Here is a 24,837-nt window from a genome sequence, read left to right as displayed (position 1 = left end):
GATCATGACCTGAGCCGAAGGCAGACGCTTAACGACTGAGCCACCCAGGCGCCCCCCCAAAGTGTTTCTTAAAAGTCACAGTCCCTCAAGGAATCCAGGGCAAATGAGGCTCTCAAGCTCACTGGGTATCAAGAGCTCTTTCCCACTGCTAATGGATGCAAAATTAGAGAAAAAAAAAAAGTTGAAGGAGAAACAGTATGGTTGCACAGTCTCAAAGTATCTTCTTCAAGGTATTTATTAATTTCAGTGGGAAAAATAGTAATGCTACAACAGAGAAATCCAGCAAACACTACCTTAGCCAATGGACAGCAATAAACCCATTCAATACATGTCTTCTATACCTGAGGTGATGCGCTGACAAGGACACATCATTTCTGTGGTTTTCTTGCCAAAATGCATAACCTCAATCTGGTGATGGGAAAAATATCAGGAAAACCCAAACTGAGGGATATTCTACAAAATAACTGCCTAGGCCTCTTCTAAACTGTCAGGGTTATGAAAGACAAGGATGGACTGAGGAGCTGTCACAGACCGGAAGAGACCAAGCTGATCTGACAACCAATGGAATGTGCCATCCTGCAACAGAAAAGGGACATTAGTAGAAAAGTCAGGAATTCGAATAAAGTCTGTAGTTAATTAACAACATTGGGTCGATGTTTATTTGTTTTGATAATTGTGCAATGTTTATGTAACATGACCCTGTTGGGGAAGCTGGGTGAAGGGTGCACGTGAACTCTTTGTACTATTTTTGCAACTTTTTATGATTTCAAAATAAAAATTTAGAAACAGGGACACCTGGGTGGCTCAGTTGGTTAAGTATCTGCCTTCGGCTCAGGTCCTCTGTCCCTCCCTCTGCTCTCTCCCAGAGCAGTTGTCTATGTGTAAAGGGCCCAGAGAAATTGGGGGGTGGGAAGTGTGGCCCAGACACCCGGGAATTCTGTCTCTCTGCTGCCCCATTCCCTAGTGCCCTTCTATGCTGAGCTCCCAGCTGCCCCCAGAAGCCTTCCAGACTGGCCCTGCCTACATCCCATTACAGTCATGCCTCCACCAAGTGTTCACCCCCGCCCCTAAAATATGGAGAGCTCCTGGTCTGTCACACATGTAGTGGGTCCTTTGAACAGTGTCCCCTGAAAAGTCACATCCACCGGAACCTTGGAATGTGTGACCTTATTTAGAAATAGGGTCCTTGCTGATGTCATTATGGTAAGAATTAAGGTGAGATCATACTGGGTTAGGGTGAACGCCAAACCCAATGAGCGTCCTTTTTTTTTTTTTAAGATTTTATTTATTTATTTGACAGAGAGAGCCAGAGAGCACAAGCAGGGGGAGCGGGAGAAAGAGAAGCAGGCTCCCCTCGAGCAGGGAGCCGATGTGGGGCTCGATCCCAAGACCCTGGGATCGTGACCTGAGCCGAAGGCAGACGCTTAACCGACTGAGCCACCCAGGCACCAGCTGCGTGACTGTCCTTAGAAGAGACAGAAAAGGACATAGAGAGACAGGCACAGACATAAAGGGCCATGTGAAGATGGGGAGGCAGAGATTGGGGTTTTATTGCCACAAACCAAGGAATGCAAGGAGCCACCAGAAGCTGGAAGAGGTAAGTAAGGGCACTCCCTCCTGCAGAGGGAGTGTGGCCCAGCTGACACCTTGATTTTGGACTTCTGGCCTCCAGAACAGTGAGAGAATACACCTCTGTTGTTTTAACCCACAACATTTGTGGTGATTTGTTACGGCAGTCCCAGGAAACTAATACATACGGATTGCACTTTTCTTATGTTTGTCCATATCTTAAGTAATTTTGATGTGTATCCTCTTTTTCTTCGTAGGCTGAGGGTTTCCTAATGACAAGGACAGTCTCTTCCATTAGCCTGGGCTCTGAGGACAGGGGCCGTGCCTCTCTCCTCGGACTGGGATGTCATGAGGTCCCCTCCTTCCTTAGGAACCCATCCCCTAGGTGCCCAGCCCATCCTGAGCACACAATGCAGGCTCTGTGGGGGGCTGCCTGGCTCTGCCGCCTCACCTGTTTGGATTGGCATTGGTTCCCCCTGCAGGTTGGCAGGGAGACTCACCAACCACAAGAGACACCACCCTAGGCTCCTCTTTTGCCCCCTCCTTTTTGGGGCAGCTGGAGTGAGGGTCAGGTACTGTTGTCCACACAAAGCCTGTCCAGGAGTCCAGGGCTCAGCAGAAAAGCCCCCATCCCATGAATCCCTGCTGCTCCAGCAAGCTGCCTCTCCTCTAAAAGCCGTGAGCACCAGACTAGACCATTTGTACCTGGTTCCATGTCTGCAGGGCTTAGTCTCAGGATCTGGGCCAAGGTTCTCATCCTGGGTGCTGGCAGGGTGGGGGCAGGGGAGATCAGACTTACACTCCATGCTGGGGTTCTAGGGTCCGCAGGGGCAAGAAGGGCTGGCAAAGTTCTCTTCTTAGATTGTGTGCATGAGCTTATATGTCATTGGTTCCCTACTCTCTTTACTTTTAGATTTCCCTTGGAAAAGAAGGAGCCTCTTTTGGGTTCCACTGAATCAGGTGTAAGGGTGGGGCAGGAGAGCTTTTCCTGTGTCCTGTGCTCTAGGCATTTTATCCGTGGTTCCCTGCAGTGGAGGGAGACAGGGTGGTGGGCAGCACAGAGAAAGCTGGTGTTGGGCTCTGCACCCCCTCTCGCTCCCCAGGTCCCTGTGGATGCTGCATTTTTCTCTGGTAAGTGCCCCCCTTCCCCATCCAATAGCAGTATGCCTCCTAACGAATACATCTGTCCCTCAGCCAAAATCCCTGCTGCCTCTCACTGGGGAAGTTGTAGGGCTGGGCCAGGGTGGGGGACCATTCCCTGGAAGGAGATTAGAGTGTCTGTCAGGGGTGGGTGGGGCGAGGTGGGGCCCTTACTTACTCACATCCTTGCAAGTCCTTGGGCAGCAGATTTGGGGAGCCCACAGCTTCAAGTGTCTGTCTCAGCATTGTCTGCCCCAGTGAGAGGGTGCTCTCTGGCATCTGCTTTGATGGCAGTCGGGATTGGGGGAAGAGGGTGGTTTTGCTTCCCTTCTGGGAGCAGTTGATCCTAGGAAGAGAGTTGGAGCCTCCAGCGGGGGCTGTTGGGGCCTGTCTGGGAAGATGGGACGTGTCAGGCAGCCCCAGACACGACTGCATTCCTCCCAACATGCCTGCTGGGGTCCGTGGAGCTGAGGGGCTGGCGGGAGGGCGGGGCGTGGCTGGAGGGGTGCCTTTGGAAGTTGTCTGGGAGATGCGGGGCAGCTGAGGTCCCCATCTACGAACCTCCAAGGCAGAGCCAAATGGACCCCTGGAAATGTCCCCTGAGCCTCAGGGGTTTAAGGAGTTAGGGTCCCTCAAGTCCACTCCCAGAGTCTGCATTGCCTCCCACCCCCAAATCCCTTGGGCCAGCCCCACAAAGGGCTCCAATAAGGGTGCCCGAGCCAGCCTCTCCCACTGCAGCAGCCCTGGGGGCTGAGAGACACCTGGGGCTAGAAGGAAAGAGGCTTTCCTGTCCTGTTCCAGGGGTGTGGCTCCACCCTCTCTGGGCCCAGACTAGGCTACAACAATGCTCACCAGACTTTGCACCACGCTTGGCTTACCAAACCCCATTCGCGTACACTACCACGTTGGATTCTCAGGGCTTACCCTGCATTAGGCAGGGCAGATGATATTTACCCCCACTTTACAGACGAGCAAACTGAGGCTCAGAGAAATATCAGGTCCTGGGTGGCACCGGGGTACAGAGCCAGGACGCCGTCTGACTCCATGCTCTTTTACCCCGGCTCTGGCTGTGCCTGAGATGCCACCTGCCCTTGGCTGCCTGCTCGGGGCCAGCCAATGTCATGGGCCCACCCACAGGTGTGTGGAGGATCTCGGAGCCTGTGCCCAGGGCTGGGAAGGCTGCGTGCATTTCCCTTCAAGGGGGGTGTCAGGGTGGAAGCCTGAGCCACCGGACTGGATGTGACAGGCTTCTTAGCACAGCCTAGCAGGTCAGATCTGGGAAGACCCCCAGGAACTTCTTGTCTCTTTTGATAGATGGTGATGCTGAGAGGGCATCGCTGAGCCTCACGCAACCTTGCCAGGATGGCCCTTCTCCAGCCAGGTACCCCCTGGGGTGATGGGCTTCCTCTTGGTGGATGTCAGAGGCCCACCTGGTTAATGGGAGACTCACAGGTCACCACATTTATGGTGCAGAGGCCCTCTTCCCTGCCACCTGGCCGAGCCCGGCGTGCGGGCTCCCGAGGGCCGCGGTTCCCAGGGCCAGATGCGAAAGTGTAGCCTGCAGGCCCACACCTCCTGTGTGAATCACGCCTGGCGGGACAAGAAACCAAAAACACCCCAAACAATGAGTTTCCAGTAAAATATGACAGATGTGATGAGGCGGGGGAGGGGAGGGATCTGACTGGGAGTTGGCACTGGCCTGTGGGTGATGAAAGCCAAGGGGAATGGAAAATGCCAGTCCCGCCCCCTACTCAGGAGTATAAAGCACCCACATCCTATTCCAACTTACCTGAGCACCTTTCTCTCCTCTGCTGACTCGCTCGCTCGCTCACTCACCTCCCTCCTCTACCATGACCACCTGCAGCCGCCAGTTCACCTCCTCCAGCTCCATGAAGGGCTCCTGTGGCATCGGCGGTGGCTCCAGCCGCATGTCCTCTGTCCTGGCCGGAGGCTCCTGCCGGGCCCCCAGCGCCTACGGGGGCCTGTCGGTCTCCACCTCCCGCTACTCCTCTGGGGGGGCCTGTGGCCTGGGGGGCGGCTACGGCGGCGGCTTCAGCAGCAGCAGCTTCGGGGGGGGCCTGGGTAGCGGCTTTGGTGGAGGATACGGTGGTGGCCTCGGGGCTGGCTTTGGTGGTGGCCTTGGAGGTGGCTTCGGCGGGGGCTTCGGCGGGGGCTTCGGCGGTGGCGATGGCAGCCTCCTCTCCGGCAGCGAGAAGGTGACCATGCAGAACCTTAACGACCGCCTGGCCTCCTACCTGGACAAGGTGCGCGCCCTGGAGGAGGCCAACACCGACCTGGAGGTGAAGATCCGCGACTGGTACCAGAGGCAGCGGCCGGCTGAGACCAAGGACTACAGCCCCTACTTCAAGACCATCGAGGAGCTGCGGAACAAGGTGTGTGGATTGCGCAGCAGGACTTGCCGTCCCAGCGACCTCACTCTGGAGCAATAGATGCCTCAGGCTGCTGAAATCTTTAGATTCCAAGACAGGGCAGGCTCCAACCCCAGATCCCTTCTTCTGGCTCCAGACACCTCCGGCAGAGCGGGTCCATGTCTCTCTGGCCTAGCTCAGGTCCAGACCCCAGGCCATGTGAGACTGGGGATTCCTACCCTTACATTTTATAGAGGAAGAGGACAAAGCTTTGAGAGGTGCTGGGACCTGCTCAAGGCCACCCAGCAAATCAATGGCAGGGCTGAGGCTAGAACCCTTGTGCCCACTTGGTAGCACAGGAGGCAGCTGCCTGTTGCCCAGCACAGGGGAAGAGCGAGGCTGTAACGGGACCGGGCTAGACACCCACACCACTCATTAGCTCATCAGTCTGGGCTGTGGCGGCTGCCGCCCATGAGCCCTGGCACCGGCCCCTCCCCACAGCCGGGGGGGGGCACACAAAAACCCCACAGAGACAATCAGTGGTGACCCACCTTACATGCCCTGCACAGGAGGGAGCCTGGGGGACTTGTGTCACCTGATTCCAGCCCCACCCCTACCCCCTGCTCCAACCTCACCCTGGGAGCCCTCTCCACTGATCCTGCTTCTTGGCGTCTGGCTCTGATGCCTTGTGTGGATTAGGTAAATTAGATGATGAGGGAGGGAACTCCATCCAATCCAGGGTTCAATCTTTGTTCTTGTTCTTCTGCCTCTTCTTTTCTCATCCCCTGTGCTAGCTGGGTCTCCTCTTTGGGGAGAGCCCCACCTGAGGTCCCATGCTCTTGCAGGCTTGAAAAGGAATGTGGAAGACTGGCAGGGCTGGCTGATGCAGAAAGAGGAGAATCCTTAGGTCACTCCTCTCCTCCGTAGATAGGGAAATTGAGGCCCTGCAACCCATTAGTGGTAGAACCAGGACCACAACTCAAGGGCTTTTGGTTCCAAGGCCAGGGCTGTTTCTGTCCATTCTTCTGATCAGGAGTCAGCAAAGTCCTGGGTCAAAGCTGGACCACTGCAGCTTATCCTTAGGCTGCTGTGGCAAAGGCTTTGGGAGAAGGGGAGACTCCGGTGAGAGCAGGAAAGCAAAGGCCTGATGTATGCAGGCTTCAGTGACGTCTGGCTAGTGATGGCCGTTTGACCAATGACCTCTGTCCTCTCCACCTGTAGATCCTCACGGCCACTGTGGACAATGCTAATGTCCTCCTGCAGATTGACAATGCCCGCCTGGCTGCTGACGACTTCCGTACCAAGTAAGTTTGCAGTGGTGGCTTAGGATGTGCAATCTCCCCAGGGTGTTCCCTAAACAAAGCGGACAAGTTGCCAGGATGGCCACGTGAAAACCCCTTGGGGTGCTTGTAAAAATACAAGATTCTTGGGCCCTACCCTTGGAGTTCTCATTCAGTTATTTTTAACAGACTACCTGAGTGATTCTGATCCACAGCCAGGTTTGGGTGCCATTGCTTTAGGGAGAGGTGTTCCTTACTTCCCCACCTGCTCTTGAAGTGCAGGAGGCAGTCATACTTGGAGGCCTGCGTGCTATTGGTTGTGAGGCCAGAAGCATTTCCCCTCCCTGAATTCTACAGAATGATGAACGACCTTACTCCCTGCCCCCAGGAATGTTCAGATCTGAGCCATCAATGGGTGCTGTGTCCAACCATGCCATTTTCAAGACTGACTCCCTAAACCACCCACAGGGTGCCGGCTACGGGAAGAAGCTGCAGGGGGCAAAGAACAAAGCCTTCAGTGTGGCCAGGATGGGTGTCTCATTCCTTTTCTCTCGGGTCATTCCAGGTATGAGACGGAGCTGAACCTGCGCATGAGTGTGGAGGCCGACACCAACGGCCTGCGCCGGGTGCTGGACGAGCTGACCCTGTCCAGAGCTGATCTGGAGATGCAGATCGAGAGCCTGAAGGAGGAGCTGGCCTACCTGAAGAAGAACCACGAGGAGGTGAGGGCCAGCTTAGAAGATGAGCTGGGAGGGAAGGGATGGAATTGAGATAGGGGAGGGCAATGCTCAGGCCAGGAACACCTCTGACCGGGGAACCCCAACTGGCTGCCACAGTGAGGCTCCTGACTGTGGACTGTGCTTTGGTTGTGCAGGAGATGAACGCTCTGAGAGGCCAGGTGGGCGGAGATGTCAACGTGGAGATGGATGCCGCCCCTGGTGTGGACCTGAGCCGCATCCTGAATGAGATGCGCGACCAGTACGAGAAGATGGCGGAGAAGAACCGCAAGGATGCCGAAGACTGGTTCTTCAGCAAGGTGGGTGTCATCCTGGGTGGAAGGGACCCAGGAGACCCACTTTCTAGGAACTTCTAGTGTGAATGATTTTTTTCTTTTCTGCAGACAGAGGAGCTGAACCGTGAGGTGGCCACCAACAGCGAACTGGTGCAGAGTGGCAAGAGCGAGATCTCCGAGCTCCGGCGCTCTGTGCAGAACCTAGAGATCGAGCTGCAGTCCCAGCTCAGCATGGTAGGGGAGCTGCCAGGTGTGGATTGGACTCAGGACTAGGAGGAAAGGGAGTGACTACCCTCATTGATCGCTGATCTTTCCCTCCCTCACAGAAAGCATCCTTGGAGAACAGCCTGGAGGAGACCAAAGGCCGCTATTGCATGCAGTTGGCCCAGATTCAGGACCTGATTGGCAACGTGGAGGAGCAGCTGTCCCAGCTGCGCTGCGAGATGGAGCAGCAGAACCACGAATACAATATCCTGCTGGACGTGAAGACACGGCTGGAGCAGGAGATCGCCACCTACCGCCGCCTGCTGGAGGGCGAGGACGCCCAGTGAGTGCCCAGCACCCCCATCCCAGTCCTGCCCCCCCACAATTATTCACCTGCTCTACTCCATGTGTCTAATGATCTTGCCCTTTTCTGTCTTCATAGCCTCTCCTCCTCCCAGTTCTCCTCTGGCTCTCAGTCCTCCAGAGATGGTAAGACCTTCCTCCTCCTCAAGCCTGGACTCATCACCACTTCCTGTCTCCCAGCAGGTCTAGGGAGTTGGCTTTTTGAGGGGTTGAGCTAGAATTTTCTCACCCAGGATCTCTTATAAATCTCCTTGGGTAGAAGAAGGCATTTTCTAAATGTTCCTTAGAGTTAGGAGCTAGTGGCCTCCACTTTTTACTTCTGTCACATGGTGTCTGTGGCAGACCCCATGGTTCTGGTGGTCAGCACCAAGGACAGGCCCCCCCCCCCCCCCATGTGACTCTTCCTGCCGAGACCAGTTCACTTGGGTTGATCTGGACTGAACCAGTCCGGTTTGAGTTCTTAGGAACCTCCAGTCTGAGGACACAGACTCTGCTCCTGACCTTAGGGAGCTCTAGTCTGAAAAAAATGTGTTGATGGTATCAGTGCTGGGATAAGAGCTGTGAGCGAAGTGATAATCAGGGCAGAGGGCAGCAGGGAGATAGTTCATTTAAGTCCCATCAACTTCCTGGTCTCCCTGCTCCTGATTTCTCCATTGCCTGTCCACTGCTTGTAACACACTCTGTCCCCTCTTCCCCAGTGACCTCCTCCAGTCGCCAGATCCGCACCAAGGTCATGGATGTGCACGATGGCAAGGTGGTGTCCACTCACGAGCAGGTTCTTCGCACCAAGAACTGAGGCTGCTCAGCATTGCTCAGGCCTAGAGGCCCCCCCATGTGGACACAGATCTCGCTGGGGGATACCCCTCTTGCCCCCCAAGCACTTCACACTTGAGTCCTGCCTCACCCTTGCCCCTTCCTGGCAATCAATAAAGCTTCATTATTTGAGTTGCACAACTCCCGCCTCTGCCTGGTCATTGTCAGGAGTGGAGGTGGGGAGAAAGCGGGGGAAGCATCTCTTTGGAGCTTATAGCATCTGGCTGTGGCCTCTGGGACTGGGAGAAAGGGCCTGAGGGCGGACTAAGCTCAGGTCCTGGGATGGCTTTCACCATCTCGAAAGAGACAGATAGAAGTGTGTCCTAGGTCATTTGTGGTGTCTCCTATCATGGAGAAACATTCATTCACTCACTCACTCATTCGTTTACTCATTTATTCATTAGTTTATTCATATACCAATACTACTGAATGCCTTTTGTGTGCCAGGCACAGTGGCAGGTTAAAGATTTTTTTTTTTTTTTAACAATTTGTCATGAGGGATTTCTTTGAGAATATATTGAAAGCTATAGATCTTCTCTCATCCCCCAGCCCAATAAGCACACACACATTTGCACATAACTCATGAGGTTCATGGGTCCCCTAAAGCTTATCAGTGGAGGTCCACAAACCCAGTAAGAACTCATGCTTTACTGAGAAGTTGTCTCCCTCCATCCCACCTGCTCTTGCCTCTAGAGCTGGGACTGAACCTGCCTGCACAGGTTGATTATCATCTCCAAGCCTCAGTTTCCATGTCAGTAAAGTGGGTACAACGACACTACCTACCTCATGGGATTTTCGTGAGGATTTGCTGGAAGAATGCATGAAGGCCACCAGCACAGGGCCTGGCACTGTGCAAGTTCAGGGCACGACTGTGAGCAATACTGGGTGAGCTACCTCTCATATGTGGTGATTCTCCATCTATGATGAGGGCAGTTTTAGAGGCTTTGGGAACAAATTGACTGGATTCTAACCCTGGCTCTATTCTGTATTAGCTCTGTGATCTCGGAGAGTCTCAGTTTCCCCACTTACCTAGTAAGCATGGTGAACTCAGCTTCTTAGAGTTAATATGGGAATCCAGTAAGTGAATGCACATTAAGCTTTCTGGTGGAAAAATGTCTTTTTCTTTCTGTAGGGGGCTCAAAAGGAGGAGGAAGGGGAGGATCTCACCTGTGTGTGTAGTGAAGATTCCAGAGGTGGGTAGGGCTCATCGCCCCGAGGTAGGAAAGAGTTGACTAGTCACTGTGTCAATTTCAAGAGCTCATTCATTTGGCTGTGTGAATGAAACTTCTAGGCAGAACCAAGGATGGGACTGGGGTTAAAGAAAGACTTAGTTCTTGAAAGCAAGGGATCTAAAAGCCTAGGCTTTGGAATTAGACATTCTGCGTTGGAGTCCTGGCTCCCACACTGACTAGCCTGGAAGAATTTGGAAATTTTACAAAATAGGGAATGAAAACCCTTACCACATAAGGCCAATGGTAGATTGGATGATCTCATACAGGCAAAGAGTTTAGCATTGTGGTTGGCACGTAGTTGGTGCTCTATAAATGGTGGAGTAAGAGGGTGAGTTATTAGGAATTGGAATGAAGTGATGTTGGTTTCTCTTCACCTCATCTTCAGCCCAGGGAAGAGAGGCCTGCTTTGTGTTCCTGAAACTCTGGGATGTCTTTTTACCTGAGTTTTGGCATTAAGAAGGGTTTATCTGGGGTGATGTCTGGGGGAAGGTGCTCCATTCTGGAGATGAATGATTAATTTCAGAGGTATGAGGGGATAACTCAGAGAGGAGGGCATTTGAAGGAGTTTCCTTGGAAGCTCCTGGGAAGGGATGGTTTTGTGGCCCTAAGAGTGATAGGACCCACACGATATCCCTAAGGATGCTGGACCGTAGGGACTAGTGTTCTCAGCTGGGCAATGAACTCATGTGTGGCAGGAATCTGAGGAGTGGCTCACATTTGGGAGGCCACATGGACCTGGAAAAAGAGCCAAACCTATCAGCAGTCACCCATGAGGACTGAAGCCTAGAATGTTCCAGACTTTGTAAGGATTCCCAGACATCACTCTGCTGTGGAGGTGGTGGGAGATTAAAGCTTCTACCTCCAAAAGAGATCTGCTTAGAAGAATATAGAATGTGAGATATTTTAGACTTGAGTGTGGTGTGGTGAGCTTCCCCTCCTCTTGACTGGCTTCCATTACTGTTTGGAGAGAATGTAGGGGGAGTGGGCTTGCTTCATGGTAAAGATAGCGGTTGGAGGTCACCTGGCTGAAAGCAGGTTCAGTAGTGGGGGGGCGGGGGGAGGGAAAGAACTCAAACAGTGGGCCTTGAGGGGCTTCCACCTTGTCTGGGCCCCAGAGGAAAAGAACAGGCAGAGCTGCCATACCAGAGTCCCACTTGGAGTCCACCCCTCTCTGGGGTCCCCTACCACCATACTCCCCTGGGAAGAGCGGAGTCAACACTTTGGGTCCTGCTGCTGACCAGTGCTCTTGTTCACAAGGCCTGGCACCACAAGAACCCACCTAAAGACCCGGGCCAGACTCTCTGACCATGGCAAGACTGCCTCCCCCACCGCCACCCCAGGTCTGAATGATAGGAAACCAGGAAAGTGACTCCACAGCACAGTCTAGTGGAGGCAGAAGGAATTGCCTCTCGGAGGCCTGGGGCAGGTCACAGGGCCTCTCTGGCTCCTTTCTGGCCTATGCATTTTGGTAGGATTGATCCTCTCTCCCCGCCCTCTCAGAGCATAGAAGGGCAGCGCCGGAGGAGTGTGGGAGACGGCTCCTCCAACCTTGTCAACTTAGGGGGACGGAGGCCTTTTCTGGGTCATACAGACTGAAAGCGGACCAGGTGCTCAGGCCTCTGGTCCTGGACCAGGCTTGTGCTTCCTTCCTGCTGGGTTCTCTCTCAGGGATGGGACGAGGCTGAGAGCCCCACGGGACCAGTATCAATTTTTTCCTAGCTGACTCCAAGGTTTTTGTCTTATGGATGGGCCCGCCTTGAAATACTGGGTCCTCTTTAGTTTTGGGGGCCCTTTTTATTGTGAGAGGAACTCAACTGTGTCCAGGGAACTTGATGTACCCAAGTGGCATATCGTCCTGTGGTTACCTGATCTGGTGAAAGGCTCTTCCTCAAGGCCACAGATGACCTGGTTTGGGTAATGTAGCCAACTAGTCCTACAGCCGAGTGTCAGAGGGGGCAGCCCCAAGGACGCCTGAGGCCCAGGAGGCCAGAGGTCCTGATGTCCTGGCATGGCCCACCTCATTGAGCTTGGATGCTGCCACAGAGGGGACAAGGGGATGCTAGGGACTTCCCAGGCAAGGGCCTTGCCTCGGGCAGACAGGACATGCACCAGCAGTTCCTCCTTTGCCTTTTGCTGGGCCAGCACTTTCCTGCTGGGGCTTCCCTGTGGGACACCATGAGCTGTAGGGCCAGGCCTGGGAAAGGAAGCTTTTTCCTTTGAGGTACCCTTACAAACTTTGGGGCATCTTGGCATGGGAGAAAGGGTAAAAAGAGATACAGAGATAGAAACAAATGCATATAGACAGAGTCAGAGACAGAGAGAGGGTCAGAAACAGAGTCAGAGGGAGATGAGAGTGAAGGCCTTGGGCTAGGACTAGGCAGTGAGGACCATTCATTCGTTCATTCATTCACTCACTCACACATATTTGTTGAAATTTGCTCTTTCATGTGTGGAGGAATATGGGGGTACATTGAGACAGACTGAAACAAGGAGAGCGGCAAAGTGAGGAGGAAGGCAGAGGGGACCCCAGAAGGTGTGTGAGGCTAGGGGTGGAGAGAGGGAGCCTGGAGCCTTGTGCCCGTCTTAGCTCCTTCTCACTGCAGGACAAGCCCTGTTCTACCTTCTGTTCATTTAGCTCCTAGGCTGTGGCCAAGACACTTAGGCTCTCTGAGCCTCAATTTAGTCAGTGGTAAAATGATCTAAGAATTGGTATGTACCTCATTAAACAATTGTGATGATTAAATACAACAGGGCAGGCAAAGCAATGGGGGTCTTGTCTGGAGCCCTGGAGGTTCCTTGATGGAAGAAATTATGGTCCTCCAACCTTTGTGTGCCCTCCTCCCCTGCCCCCACTGAGCATAGGTTCTTGATCTTACTAGGGGCTCAATAGACCAGAGGGGCAGACTGATAACAAGAGAGATGGCTGAGAACCCAAGTTGTCCACAGGGTTCCAGGGGAAGTTAGGGGGGAGGCACAATGCCACCGACAGGAAAATGTCTCACTAGGTGCTGGACCCACACAAGTAGCTTTACATTAGCTCTTTTAAGCCTCACCATCAACCCTTTAGCCACATTGGTCTTCTGCCTTTGCAGTCATGATGCTCCTTCCCACCTCAGGACATTTGCACATGCTGTCTATGCTTTCCCGAGGATGCTCCTCTCCTGGCTCGCTCCTACTCACCCTTCACTGAAGTGTCTCTTTCTCAGGGGGGCCTGATTTCTCAGATGGGGCCACACCTTCCTTATGTGCTCCCCATTTCCCCACCAATAGCCCTCACCCTTGTTTTGAGTTATACATTTATTCTTGAGGGTCTGTTTTATCCCGTAAGTGTCCAAGAAGGTAGGGGCTAATGTCTGGCTTGCTCACCGCTTTATCCCAAGTCCTCAGGACAATGCCTGGAATGTAGTAAGTACTCAAGAAAAGATGAATCCCAACGTACAGTGAGGAAATCGAGAGTCAGCGAGGGGAAGCAACTTTCCCCAAATGAGTGGAAGAACTTGGCTTTGGACTCAGACCTGTCTGGCTCCAAAAGCTGGTGCTCTGGACCTCCTTGCTAGGTATGTCCTCGCACCCTTGCCCAGGGCCCCTGCTGTCATGGGGTCTGGCTACGTCGGGTGGTGGCAGGCGCCTAAGATGTGAAGAAAGAAGCGTTGACCCCAAGCCAGTGGGCAGTCCCTGCCTTGATGGATAATGGAGATGCTGGCCGGCGGGCCCACGCCTGCCTCCCAGAACAGCCACGCACGATGACTCAGGGCGCTCCCTGGGCCCCACGTGGGGCCCAGTGACACAGCAAGCGCGGGGTGTGAGCGGCTGGTTCCAGCAAGCAGCAGGGCCCCTGTGGTCCGAGGAAGGCTGTCCTTGTCCCCTCACGCCCCAGTCCTCTTACCCCTGCCCTCTGGGGACACCTCATAGGTGGCATCTGGTTTCCTCTCTGCTCCTCTGTTCACCTGAGTCCTAGCAGCCCCTTGTGTCCCACTCCCTCCCCCTCGGCGAGCAGGGCCTGCACTGTGGGTGCTGGCTTGGTGGGTGCGGGCTGCAGCCTTGCCCAGGGGGCTGCAAAGGCAGCGCAGATCCGCCCTGGGTCTCAGGCGCCAGGGTGCCCTGAGCTGAGTGTGTGCTATTTCTCACCTGTGCTCTGGAGGTTTCCTGCGGGAGGGGTTTCAGGTGGGACTCCGAGGGCAGCCCCTGAGCCCTGAGAGGGTAGGAGAGAGAGCCAGAAGAAATCGCTCACCCAGGCCAGGGCTCTGCGAGCCTCCCCCATCCCTGAACCCATCTTCCGGAGTCTAGATCCCTGTGCCAGACAGGGAGAACTTGGGGGGGAGGGAAGGGACGGCGCCCAGGGACTACGGGAGGAGGGTCTCATTTCCCGGCCGCAGGACTGTCCAGCGCAGCAAGCTCCTCTTGACACTGGAGGTAGGTGTGGAGGGGACTGTCCGATGTGGGGAGCAGGGCCGCAGTTGGAAATTCATCCAGAGACCCCTCCAGAAAAGGCCTGATGCGTGCACTGTATTTATGGCCCCTGACAACCGTGTATGGAAGGGCTTCTCATGAGGAAACTGAGGCCAGGGCCCCAGGGCAGGGAAGGTGGGGCTGGGAGGCAGCCCCTTCTCTCTCCACTCCACTGCTTCCCTGAGCCCCAGTGAGGGGTGCCAGATGGAGAGAGCAGAGAGACAGAGAGCTCGGGAGAGGGTGACAAGCCCCGGAGCAGATGTGCAGGGAGAGCCCAGAGGTGGGAGAAAGGCCTGGACCCCTTAGCACTCAGGGAAGGGAGGGGGGCTGGCAGTGACCAGTGTTTCCTCAGTGCATGTAGGAAATTGGCCAGCCAAGTCCAAAGTTCAGGGAGAGCCAGCTGTGACAGTCGACCTGGAGTACATGAACTGTTAGGTCCTCGCCTCGCTGTCCCCCTGGGACATGGGTGTCCCCACCGGCAGTCCAGCCTTCCCTGGTAGCTGCCATGGAATTCGGAGGGTTACCACCTGCTGTTCTGAGCTGTGTGTGGGTTAGGGCCAGCCCCGATGGTGGAGGGAGGAGGTGGCTGAGGGCAGAATTTGGAGGGCTCTGGACCCGGGCTGGAAATGGGCTCTCTCACGAAAGTCAGCTGGGTAGGGGTACCCCAGCTGGAAGCTTCTGGTCAGTCAGGCAGGTCCCGATTGCCCCAACCCAGTCAGACCTAGACTTTTAGGACCACCCCCTACCCCAACACGAATGCATTTGCAGAGAATGCACGTGCAGGGCCCGAGAGGGGCTGCTCTTCTGGCTCTGGCCTCCCCTGCTTACCCCAACTCTGCCAACCCCTCCTGTATCCGGCTCGGGCATCCAAGACCTGGGGGGTACATCCCGGGGTGGCAGCATCACATGGGGATCAGGGGAGGAGGCAAAAAAAGGCTAGGGCCTTCCCAGGGCTCCAATCACATCGCAGGCAACCCGGGAAAGGTTTACAAACAACATGCTTGCCCCCAACCGTGGTGTAAGTTCCCGTGTGTTAGGCATTCACAAAATGCCTTCAAGATTTTTTTGTACTCCCTGTTTAATTTTTTATTTGATATTTAATATTTTATATTAATATTTTGTACGACCCATTTAAATAGTTACTGCATTTTGGTACATCAGTTTACCTGTCATTTTAACGAATAGATGTTTATGAAGGAAATCCTGTACTACTCTGTTACTACCAAAAAATGAAAATCAGAATCACTTGCCAGAAATAGATGGAAATGACATAAATAAATACTTAACTTCTAACTAGATGCTGTTGCTTCCTACAGGCTCTGAGCCCAAGGCCAGTTTTGGTTTGTGAAACTGCGATTGGCAACTAGGGAAGTGTGTTGAAGGGGCTGTAGGGTCAGATTGAGATTTTCTCTTTGACTGATTGGAAGGTTGAAAAATAGAAAAAGGAATGTTTTTCTCACCAAGTGACTCAAAATTATTTCACAGAGTCTCCGTGTGTTGCCTAAAAGCATCTCAAGAAACATTGGTCCTTCAATGGACTCTGAAAAACAAACTGAGGGTTCTAGAGGGGAGGGGGTTGGGAGGATGGGTTAGCCTGGTGATGGGTATTGAGGAGGGCACGTTCTGCATGGAGCACTGGGTGTTATGCACAAACAATGAATCATGGAACACTATATCTAAAACTAATGATGTAATGTATGGGGATTAACATAACAATAAAAAAATTAAAAAAAAAAAGAAAAAAAAAAAGAAACATTGGTCCTTTATGAAGCCTGAGCATCCTGTAGCTACAGCCCAGAGGTCATTGCCTTTTCCAGAAGCTGTTGCTAACCACCTGGAGTCTCTCTTCTCATCTTTAGTTCTTAGCATCTCCTACCTGGAGTGACCGGTTATCCTTCTTTTATTCCATATGTGTTGGGATCTTAGTTGGATGAGACATGATGCTGGGTACCGGGACAAGTACAAGATTGAACAATGGAGCAAAGTGCAAAGCCAAAGGGAGAGGACACAGGAGGGCTTCAAGAAGGAGGGGGCACAGAGATGGGTCACCAAAGATGAGTAGGAGTCTCTGGGTAGAAAAGATGGAGGGATATTTGAATTGGAGCAAACTGGAAGCTCTGAGCATTATCTGAGGTTTGAAGGGCGTTCGGGAGGATTGCAGGATTGGGTTAGGGGGTCTGGGCAATGACAGCAGATGGGGCTGGAATGGAAAGATCGGTATGGGCCTTGAGTGCCAGGAAGGTGGACCTTATCTTGGAGGTGAAGGGAAGTGCCTGGAGTGATGGGGTCGCACCCGGGTGTGGAAAGGAAGAGTCAGGCCTGAGAGAGGCAGGGAGAGCAGCTACGAGCTGATGGCAAAGATGCAGGTGAGGGCAGAGTCCAGAGGGCTGCTGCGGTTGAATGATCAGAGGCAGTCAAACTGTTTCTCGAGCACTTCTCATGCTTCTCTTCCTAAGAGATGGACATACCATTAACAACATCTTTTTACAGAGGAAGGAACAGAGGCACCGAGTACTTACATAACTTGCCGAAGTCACACAGCTCATGAGCAGGGAGCTGGGGTTGACTCGGGTAGTCTGGCACCAGAGCCCCCTGCCTTCCTTACCTCTGTCTTCTGGCCTTGCTCACCAGAACATACTTCCGACTTTCTGCCCAGCGCAGGGGGCTTGCAAATTCCAGGAGGGCTGGAAAAGCCACACATCTCTGGATCCCCCTCCCAGGGCTCAGTACGGGCTGGGCAGTCAACCAAGGTCAATTCCATACCCACTGCTGGGCCCTGATGAAGGACCAGGACAGTCCAGCCTCTTGCCTTCCTGCTCAAAGGTCAGCCAACATCAGCACTGCCTTATTTCTCCTGCGTCCTTTGTGTGAGCCCGGCTTGCCGGGTCCGAGTGCTGGTGGGCATGCTGCTTTGTCACCGTCTCAGCCTCTCTGCCATGCCATTGTCTCCTTCATCAGACTGGAGTCTCTGAGAGCAAGGACTGGGCTCCCCATCAGACTGGGGCTCTGAGAGGGCGGGGGCTGGGCTCCTCACTCTACTGGCAGCTCTCTGTGGGCAGGGGCTCCCCCGTCCTCTATGGTAACTCCTTGGTACCCCAGTCCTAGCTCCCCCACAGTGGGCACAAGGTGGGAGCAGGGAGGGGGACAGATGGTGATGATCATCAATGAGGGAGGTGACTCTACTCCTGGGAGTTTCTATCCCAGAGGGGCTAAGTCAGACTGGCAGTCGGGCCAGCTAGAGACCAAACTCTAGGATCTAGGTACCCCCTTGGCAGCAGAGCTGATTTATGGTGCCCCTGACAGCCTAATATCACTAAATTACCCCACACAATGGAGAAAGGCTGGGCTGCCTCCGGGCAGTCACCAAAGGACGCTGAGCCCGGGGCAGCCCTGCCGCCTCCCGATCCCAGACCTCCTTCAGGTCTGTGGGGGGAGGCTGGTGCAGACAGAGGGCACACCTAGGTGTGCCACCTTCAGCTGGGGGTATAAGTAGGAAGCCTTGGGGACGGCTCTGTACCCTGCACTCGGGAGCTAGCAACACTCTGATGACTGCTTCCTAGCCCACGAGCAGCAGCAGGGCCAGCCATGAGCTGCAGACAGTTCATGTCCTCCCCGTGGGGCCGCAACAGCTCTGGGGGCAGTGGGGGCATCATGATGTCCTCATTCAGCCACATGAGCTGCTCAGGGGCTGGTGGAGGAGGGGGCCGATTCAGCTCTTCCAGTAGCTACGGAGTGGGGAGCTCTGGGGCCTGTGGGAAGGGAGGTGGTGGCAGTTTTGGCTCCAGCTACGGTGGAGGATCTGGGGGTGGTTCTAGTGCTGGTAGCTTTGGTGGACGTTCTAGGGGTTTCAGTGGTGGTTCTGGAGGATGCTTTGGGGATGGATCTGGAGGAAGCTTTGGGGGCTCTGGGGGCTTTGGTGGTAGTTCTGGAGGAGGCTTTGGGGGTGGTTCTGGAGGAGGCTTTGGTGGTGGTTTTGGAGGAGGCTTTGGGGGGCCTGGGGGCTTTGGCAGTGGCTTTGACAGTGGTGCTGGTGGTATTCTGGGTGCTGATGAGAAGACCACCATGCAGGACCTCAATTTCCGGCTGGCCTCCTACTTGGATAAAGTGCAAGCACTGGAGAATGCCAACAAGGAACTGGAGAATAAGATCCGAGACTGGTATGACAAGCAGGGGCCCAGGGCCTTCCATAGGGATTACTCCTCCTACTATGACACTATTGAAGACCTCAAGAACCAGGTAAGTGGGGAAACTCTGTTCCTTCTCTCCTGGTCTCTCTGTCTCTCTCTCTCACACTCACGCACACATACACACACACACTCACATGCCTTATCTTCCAAAAAATGTCAGATGCTAGACTCTAAGCTTAGGTAACAGTCAGGGGGTCCATTTTTTGGAAACATTATACTTTCATCAGAAGCAAACTGTGTTTGGTTCTTGATGGCACCAGGGCTGGGACTTTGGCCTGTGCTCTGGGCTTTCATCACCATGTTCCTAACTTTCAGAGTCTGAGCAGAGCAGAGAAGAGGCTTAGATTAACATGGGGGAGCCTGGGACTGGATGTGGGGGGTCTCCTCTTGGCCTGGTCCCAGGATGGGAATGAAGAGGCAGTGTGGAGGGAGCATAGAGATGGAGGCACTCCCCTGAGAGCCAGTGATGCAGTCCTGGGTCTGCCATCAATTCACTGTGTGATCTTGGGAAACCTGATGCCTCTCTGTACCTGTTCTCCTGTGCATTTAATGCAGAAGATGGGCAGACCAGCTCTTAGGTCCCTGTTGGTTTGAAACTTCTGTAATCCTATGAAAAAGAGCTAAGAGTGCTACTGCCCTAAACAGGTAGATCATATGGCTCAAGAGAGGAGAAAATCTGTGCCTTTCTCTCCTCTCACGCCCTAAGAATTTAGAGCTTTCTAGTTTGGAAAATTAGAAGCTGTGTTTCTTCCTTCCTACTTCTCCTGGGCTTCTATAGAGGCCTGTCTTGATATTTCCAGGTACACATGCTAGTTGTTTAGGTGATGAACAGGATCTAGAACTCTGGGGATGGAAGTAATATATCCACTCTTCCATTCCTCCCACATGCTCCCCCCATCTACCCATCCTCCCACCATCCATCCATCTATCCACTCATCCATCCATCCACATGTCCATCTATCCATTTATTTATTCACTCAATTTAGTGAATGACTACCCTCAATGTTGCCCTTGGCAGACATGGTGATGTACCAGACTTGGTCTCTGTCTCGAGGAGCTCACAGTCTAGCTAATTTGCTGTTCCCACTTGTTCCCCTTGCCTTTACAACTTCTGATAAACAACCTCTAGATATCCTGTTTCTTCTACCCCAAACCTCTTTGATCTCTTTATCCATGTGCAATCTTAGCTATCCTTCAGGGACCAATTCAGTTGTCACCTCCTCCCTGAAGTCTTTCTTGATCTCCTATAGCCATATGTCATCTCTCCTTTCCTTGATCTCTTCTATGATAACTTTGGATGTGGTAGTTGATTGTGGGCTCCTTGAGTAGCAATATCTCATTGATCTCTAAACTCCACAGTGTCTTTTGTAGTAAATCTTCAAATATTTGTTGAATGAATGAATGAATGAATGAATGCCATACTGGACATCCTTGCTGAAGCCTGTGAGGGGTCTGTGCCTTGTAGTAGCTGTTGGAAGCTCCTCTTACCTCTTAATCATCTTCCTGGATGGGGTCCTCATCTCTTATGGCTTTGCCTGGCTTCTTGCCCTCCCAGCAGTGAGTCATAGCAGGGAAGCGTGAGTTCCATGCCATCTCCTCTTTTTTTTTTTTAGATTGTGAACATCACAGTGAACAGCAATAAGATTCTCCTGGATCTTGACAACACTTGCATGACGTTGGATGACTTCAGGATGAAGTGAGTCCTGCTCCCACTCCCTCTGCTGTCATAAATCTTTCTCTACCCCCTAGTGCTCTGAAGGTCCCAATAGGGACTGGTGCCCTCTTGCTCATTTCCTACCTGTGGATGGTCTGCAGGTATGAGATGGAGAACAGCCTGTGACAAGGAGTGGATGCTGACATCAATGGCTTGTGGAAGGTGCTAGATGATCTGACCATGCAAAAGTCTGACCTGGAGATGCAGTATGAGTCTCTGCAGGAGGAACTGGTTGCCCTCAAGAAGAATCATCAGGAGGTACAGTCCTGGCTACTTGTGGCTTATTGAGGAGAAGGAGGAACAGAAGTGCAGAGACAGTGAGGGGACAGCTATGGGGCACTGCCTGGGAGACATCCTTTCCCTGACTCTTAAGGACACTCTCAGTGCCTCCTTTGCAGTGCCTATGGTGGTGGTTGGGCTTTGCCTTCACAGCTGTGCCTCTTTTTTGTACCTCTGGGGAGGGAGTGGGGAGGGCTAAAAGTTGGTGGAGAGGATCCCACCCCTTGACCTCACATCTCCTTTGTTCCTGGCAGGAGATGAACCAGCTGACTGGGCAGAACTCTGGAGATGTCAGTGTGGAGATAAATGCTGCTCCTGGCAAAGATCTCACCAAGATCCTCAATGACATGCGCGAGGAGTATGAGCAGATCAGTGCTAAGAACTGTAGGGACATTGAGGAGCAATACGAGACTCAGGTCAGCAGAATGGGCTACCCATTCAACCTTCTCTCTCTCTTCCATGGATCCTTCCACTCCTCCACCCCATCTCTCTATTCTCCCACCCCTCTATCTCTTAGTCCAGCTATCATCTGTCCATCTTCATTCATTAAACCGCAAACACAATTATTGAGTAGCTTGTCAGTACCAGGTTTTATGTGAAGTCCTGATGTCTCAGAGATGAGCCAAATAAGACTGCTGCCCTCAAGAAGCTCACAGTTTATTACATATGTGAACAAGGCAGAGCATGAACAACTCATGTAAGGCTATGTGCCATCAGAATCTAGTAGAGGTACATGGTGTGCCTCTCATGCCACACTGAGCTCTCTGATGGGCCTCCAGTGCCTAGCATAGACCCTGGCACATGAGGGCATATCTGTAGTGTGTGTGTGTGTGTTTGGGGTCAGTTTGAAATAAGGTTAGAAAGGTGGTTTGGGGACAAGTGTGAAGAGTCTTGAAGCCTTGCTGAGAGGGAATGTTAAGTTGAGAGGACTGGATTACCTTGGCTAACTAGCAGACCCAGAACTCAGGATGACTTGTCTTTGTTTTTGGCTCACTCTTGGCCCTGGAGGCAAATGTCCTGATAAGTGGGGCAGAGCCTTGCCCATGGTAGTCTCTGATACAGCCTGGTTCTCATTGAGCTCTTGGGTTTTCAGATGAGCCAGATGGAGCAGGAGGTGATGAATAGTGGCCGGGAGATGGAGTCTAACCACAAGGAGGTGACCCAGCTCTGGCACAGCAACCAGGAGATGGAGATTGAGCTGCAGTCTCAGCTCAGCAAGGTTGGTAGTTCTGCTCTAGATCCTCTGCCAGAGTGAGGCACTGAAGGCTTGGCATGATCACTGGAGTGGGAAGGGGAGGAGCTATGATGTAGCATCCCTCTTATAGCCTCCTCCTGCCTCCTAGAAATCAGCCCTGGAGAAGTCCTTGGAAGACACCAAGAACCACTACTGTGGCCAGCTGCAGCAGTTGCAGGAGCAGATCAGTAACCTCGAGGGCCAGATCACTGAGATCCGGGAAGAGATTGAATGCCAGAATCAGGAATACAGCCTTCTGCTCAACATCAAGACACGGCTGGAGCAGGAAATTAAGACCTACCACAGCCTCCTTGAGGGTGGCCAGGAGGACTTGTAGGTTCCCCAGGACTCTGTGGAATCCCTAGGAATTTCTAAGCTCCTGACACTACATCTGTCCCTCTGGATAGAGGCAGCTGGGGAAGTTCCTGTACACAAGGGTCTGATGGCTTGAGGACTTCTTCATCCTGTAAGGGAACCTCAAGGCATTTGGGCTTTGGGAAAGGAGGTTGGTAACAATGAGAGAAGGGACTAGTCCTTGCTCCAGGGAGAGGGAGGCTCTCCCTTCAAGCTGTGGTGCCAGTCCAGCCTATCCTCTACCTTGCAGAAGGAAACCTTAGGAAGATTCACATTTGGGTCCTGACTCTGTCCAGGTCCATCCTTGAATATGTATGTGGGGTCACTAATTTTTCTCTCTGTGTTATCTTTCCTTCTCAGTGTATCTCATGAATCTGGACGAAGTCACTTTGGAGGTGGCAGAAGTAGATATCAAGGTGGAAGTGGAGGCAGTCATGGAAGAGGATCCTGGGGAGGAAGTGGAGGCAGCTATGGCGGAGGAAGTAGTTCTGGAGGAAGAACTGGAGGCAGCCACGGAGGAGGAAGTGGTGGCAGTTATGGTGGAGGAAGTAGTTCTGGAGGAAGAAGTGGAGGCAGCCACGGAGGAGGAAGTGGAGGCAGCTATGGTGGAGGAAGTAGTTCTGGAGGAGGAAGTGGAGGCAGCTACGGAGGAGGAAGTAGTTCTGGAGGAGGAAGTGGAGGCAGGGGAGGAAGTGGAGGCAGCTCTGGGGGAAGAAGTAGTTCTGTAGGAGGAAGTGGTGGTGGCTATGAAGAAGGAAGTGGGTCCAAAGGAGGAAGCGGAAGACCATCTCAGTCCCAGTCCTCTTCCTCCAAATCTGGTGAATGTGATGATAAACAAGGTAAGGACTGGTCGACACCTTGATTTCAGCCTTGTGATACCCTTCAGAGAGAACCCCTGCAGAGCTGTGAGCTAATACATGGGTGCTGCTTTAAGCTTCTACATTTGCAGTAATTTGTTAAGCAGAAATAGAAAACAAGTACAAACCCCATCTCAAGATGGAGGAGTGTTAATGTCACATTGAAGATCAGCATGTGGAATGGGGTATATTGATCTTTGGAAAGCAATTTGCCATAGATTGACCAAATTATTGGGGGAGAGGTTACATAAAGGTAAACGTAGGACAGGAGTGGCACAGAAGCTCAGGAAAACTCAAGATCTGGGGATTTATGAAGATGGAAGCTGAATGAAGTCTCTGGGTCCAAGATGGCTCTAGTAGGTTGCTGGAGCAGTGAGAGTTTGTGATTCTTTCGCTAGTGCTACACCCCTTACTATGCAACGGGTTACTCTGTTCCCTGGTTCTCTTCCTGCTACTAGCTGTCTTCTTCTCTTACCACTTTATATCTTCTCTCTACCTCTACTTGGAGAACTGCCCATCTTCAGTCTAAGGCTCCCCAAGGGAGAAGCCAGAAACTTGCTTTTCCAACCTCCCTTGCAGCAAGGGCATGAACATGTGACACAGCTCTGCCAACCAGGTGCTCCCACACAAGACTGATTTGAATGTGAAGGAAGCACTGGGTGGAATCTAATATGGCATGAACAGAGCTGGGGCAGAGACACACAGTTTATTGAGGCCACAGAAATGGTGGCTCTGCAGAGATATGCAGTGCCCAACATCAACAGTTTGAGCTACAATTCTGTGCCCAGGAGCAATGGCAGTGGTGTCTTCTTGACACAATCCTTTAGAGTGATTAAGTAAATTAAAACTCACATGGTGCAGAACCTCATTTCCCAGCAAAGAAGGCTGGGAAATGTAGTTTTTGGATGTACCTGGAAAAGAATAGTAATCAAAAATGACAGATATAACATATACCCACATAAGCTTCCAGTCTAACTGGTAAACCACAGTGTTGTTATGTTAACCTCCAATTTTCAAAGATTAGAGTTAGTGTGGAGTCAGTGTCCAATAATCCATGAAGGTCTGGGTATTTCTCTTCCCCCAGTATATAGTTACTCTTGTAAATGCCCACAGGTTCCTATGGGGAAGATTGGAAGTAGACATACACTATGTGCTTATGATGTTATTGCAAAGTCCTTCCTCAAGGATACCTGGACTTCCCTTTATTCAAAGCCCTCTGCATCTCTGAGCTAGTTCTGGTTTTGGGATTAGATGAGTCTGTCATTCTCTATCATGGGGCTTGAGACAGGCCTCTTTTTGACCTAAAGTTTTCTTTTTGGAGTGCGGGAGAGGGAATTGGGGCACCTATGGAAGACCGACTTGCTCATATCAGTCCCACATCCTTCTAGTGAGCATTCCTGTACTCTAAAGGTGGATAATCTCAGACCTAGCTTTCCCAGATTCCCTTACAGCTATGGCTGTAGATGCAATTTAGATTTTCCCAGTCACTTACACTTCTGTGGGACATGAGTCGAGTGGGGAGAGGTCTAGAGTGGGGAATGTTTTTGCTGGTATAGATCTAGTAGGTACTATATGGTCCTGGGGTCAACAGATCTGGTTCTGGCTTACAGATTCCCAAGCTTTCTGATTGTGACAGACCAGGAGTTCCCTTGGGGCTGGTTCTGTGGTGTTAATCTGGAAGCTATTCCTAGATGCCCAATCTAGAGTCTGCTCATCCAGTCTTCTTATGATTTTGTAAGCACCTAATGCTCTGTATTAAATTCCTTTCTGTTAAAAAATGA

At 52.4% G+C, this 24,837-nt stretch overlaps 2 protein-coding genes and 1 long non-coding RNA gene across 3 annotated transcripts; 2 read left to right on the top strand and 1 right to left on the bottom strand.

The window, feature by feature from the left end:
* Positions 1–219: 219 nt before the first annotated feature.
* On the bottom strand, positions 220–4,417 carry LOC144380854 (uncharacterized). The gene is made up of 2 exons (XR_013445082.1): positions 2,275–4,417; positions 220–576 (listed from the first exon to the last, which is right to left on the bottom strand). It is a non-coding gene; the product is annotated as an uncharacterized LOC144380854 (long non-coding RNA).
* Positions 4,418–4,488: 71 nt separating this feature from the next.
* Positions 4,489–8,891, top strand: KRT14 (keratin 14). The gene is made up of 8 exons (XM_036069120.2): positions 4,489–5,102; positions 6,300–6,382; positions 6,924–7,080; positions 7,233–7,394; positions 7,479–7,604; positions 7,697–7,917; positions 8,017–8,063; positions 8,636–8,891. Exons 1-8 carry the CDS (start codon positions 4,560–4,562, stop codon positions 8,731–8,733), a joined length of 1,437 nt encoding a protein of 478 aa, XP_035925013.1. The 5' UTR covers positions 4,489–4,559; the 3' UTR covers positions 8,734–8,891.
* A 9,125-nt stretch (positions 8,892–18,016) lies between these two features.
* Positions 18,017–23,585, top strand: KRT9 (keratin 9). The gene is given in 8 exon segments (XM_036069196.2): positions 18,017–18,667; positions 20,232–20,314; positions 20,434–20,590; positions 20,866–21,027; positions 21,705–21,830; positions 21,955–22,178; positions 22,560–23,038; positions 23,515–23,585. Coding segments are annotated over 8 exon segments (1,953 nt in total).
* The last annotated feature ends 1,252 nt before the right edge of the window (positions 23,586–24,837 follow it).

This window comes from Halichoerus grypus, chromosome 2, assembly GCF_964656455.1.
Source record: "Halichoerus grypus chromosome 2, mHalGry1.hap1.1, whole genome shotgun sequence".
NCBI lineage: Eukaryota > Metazoa > Chordata > Mammalia > Carnivora > Phocidae > Halichoerus > Halichoerus grypus.
This window is presented reverse-complemented; position numbering and strand designations above follow the sequence as displayed.

Bases quoted from the DNA above. Each gene is read 5' to 3' on its own strand.
- KRT14 (XM_036069120.2), top strand. From the start codon at position 4,560: ATGACCACCTGCAGCCGCCAGTTCACCTCCTCCAGCTCCATGAAGGGC. The intron at 5,103-6,299 runs GTGTGTGGATTG...CTCCACCTGTAG, and splicing joins TCGAGGAGCTGCGGAACAAG to ATCCTCACGGCCACTGTGGA. The intron at 7,395-7,478 runs GTGGGTGTCATC...TCTTTTCTGCAG, and splicing joins AAGACTGGTTCTTCAGCAAG to ACAGAGGAGCTGAACCGTGA.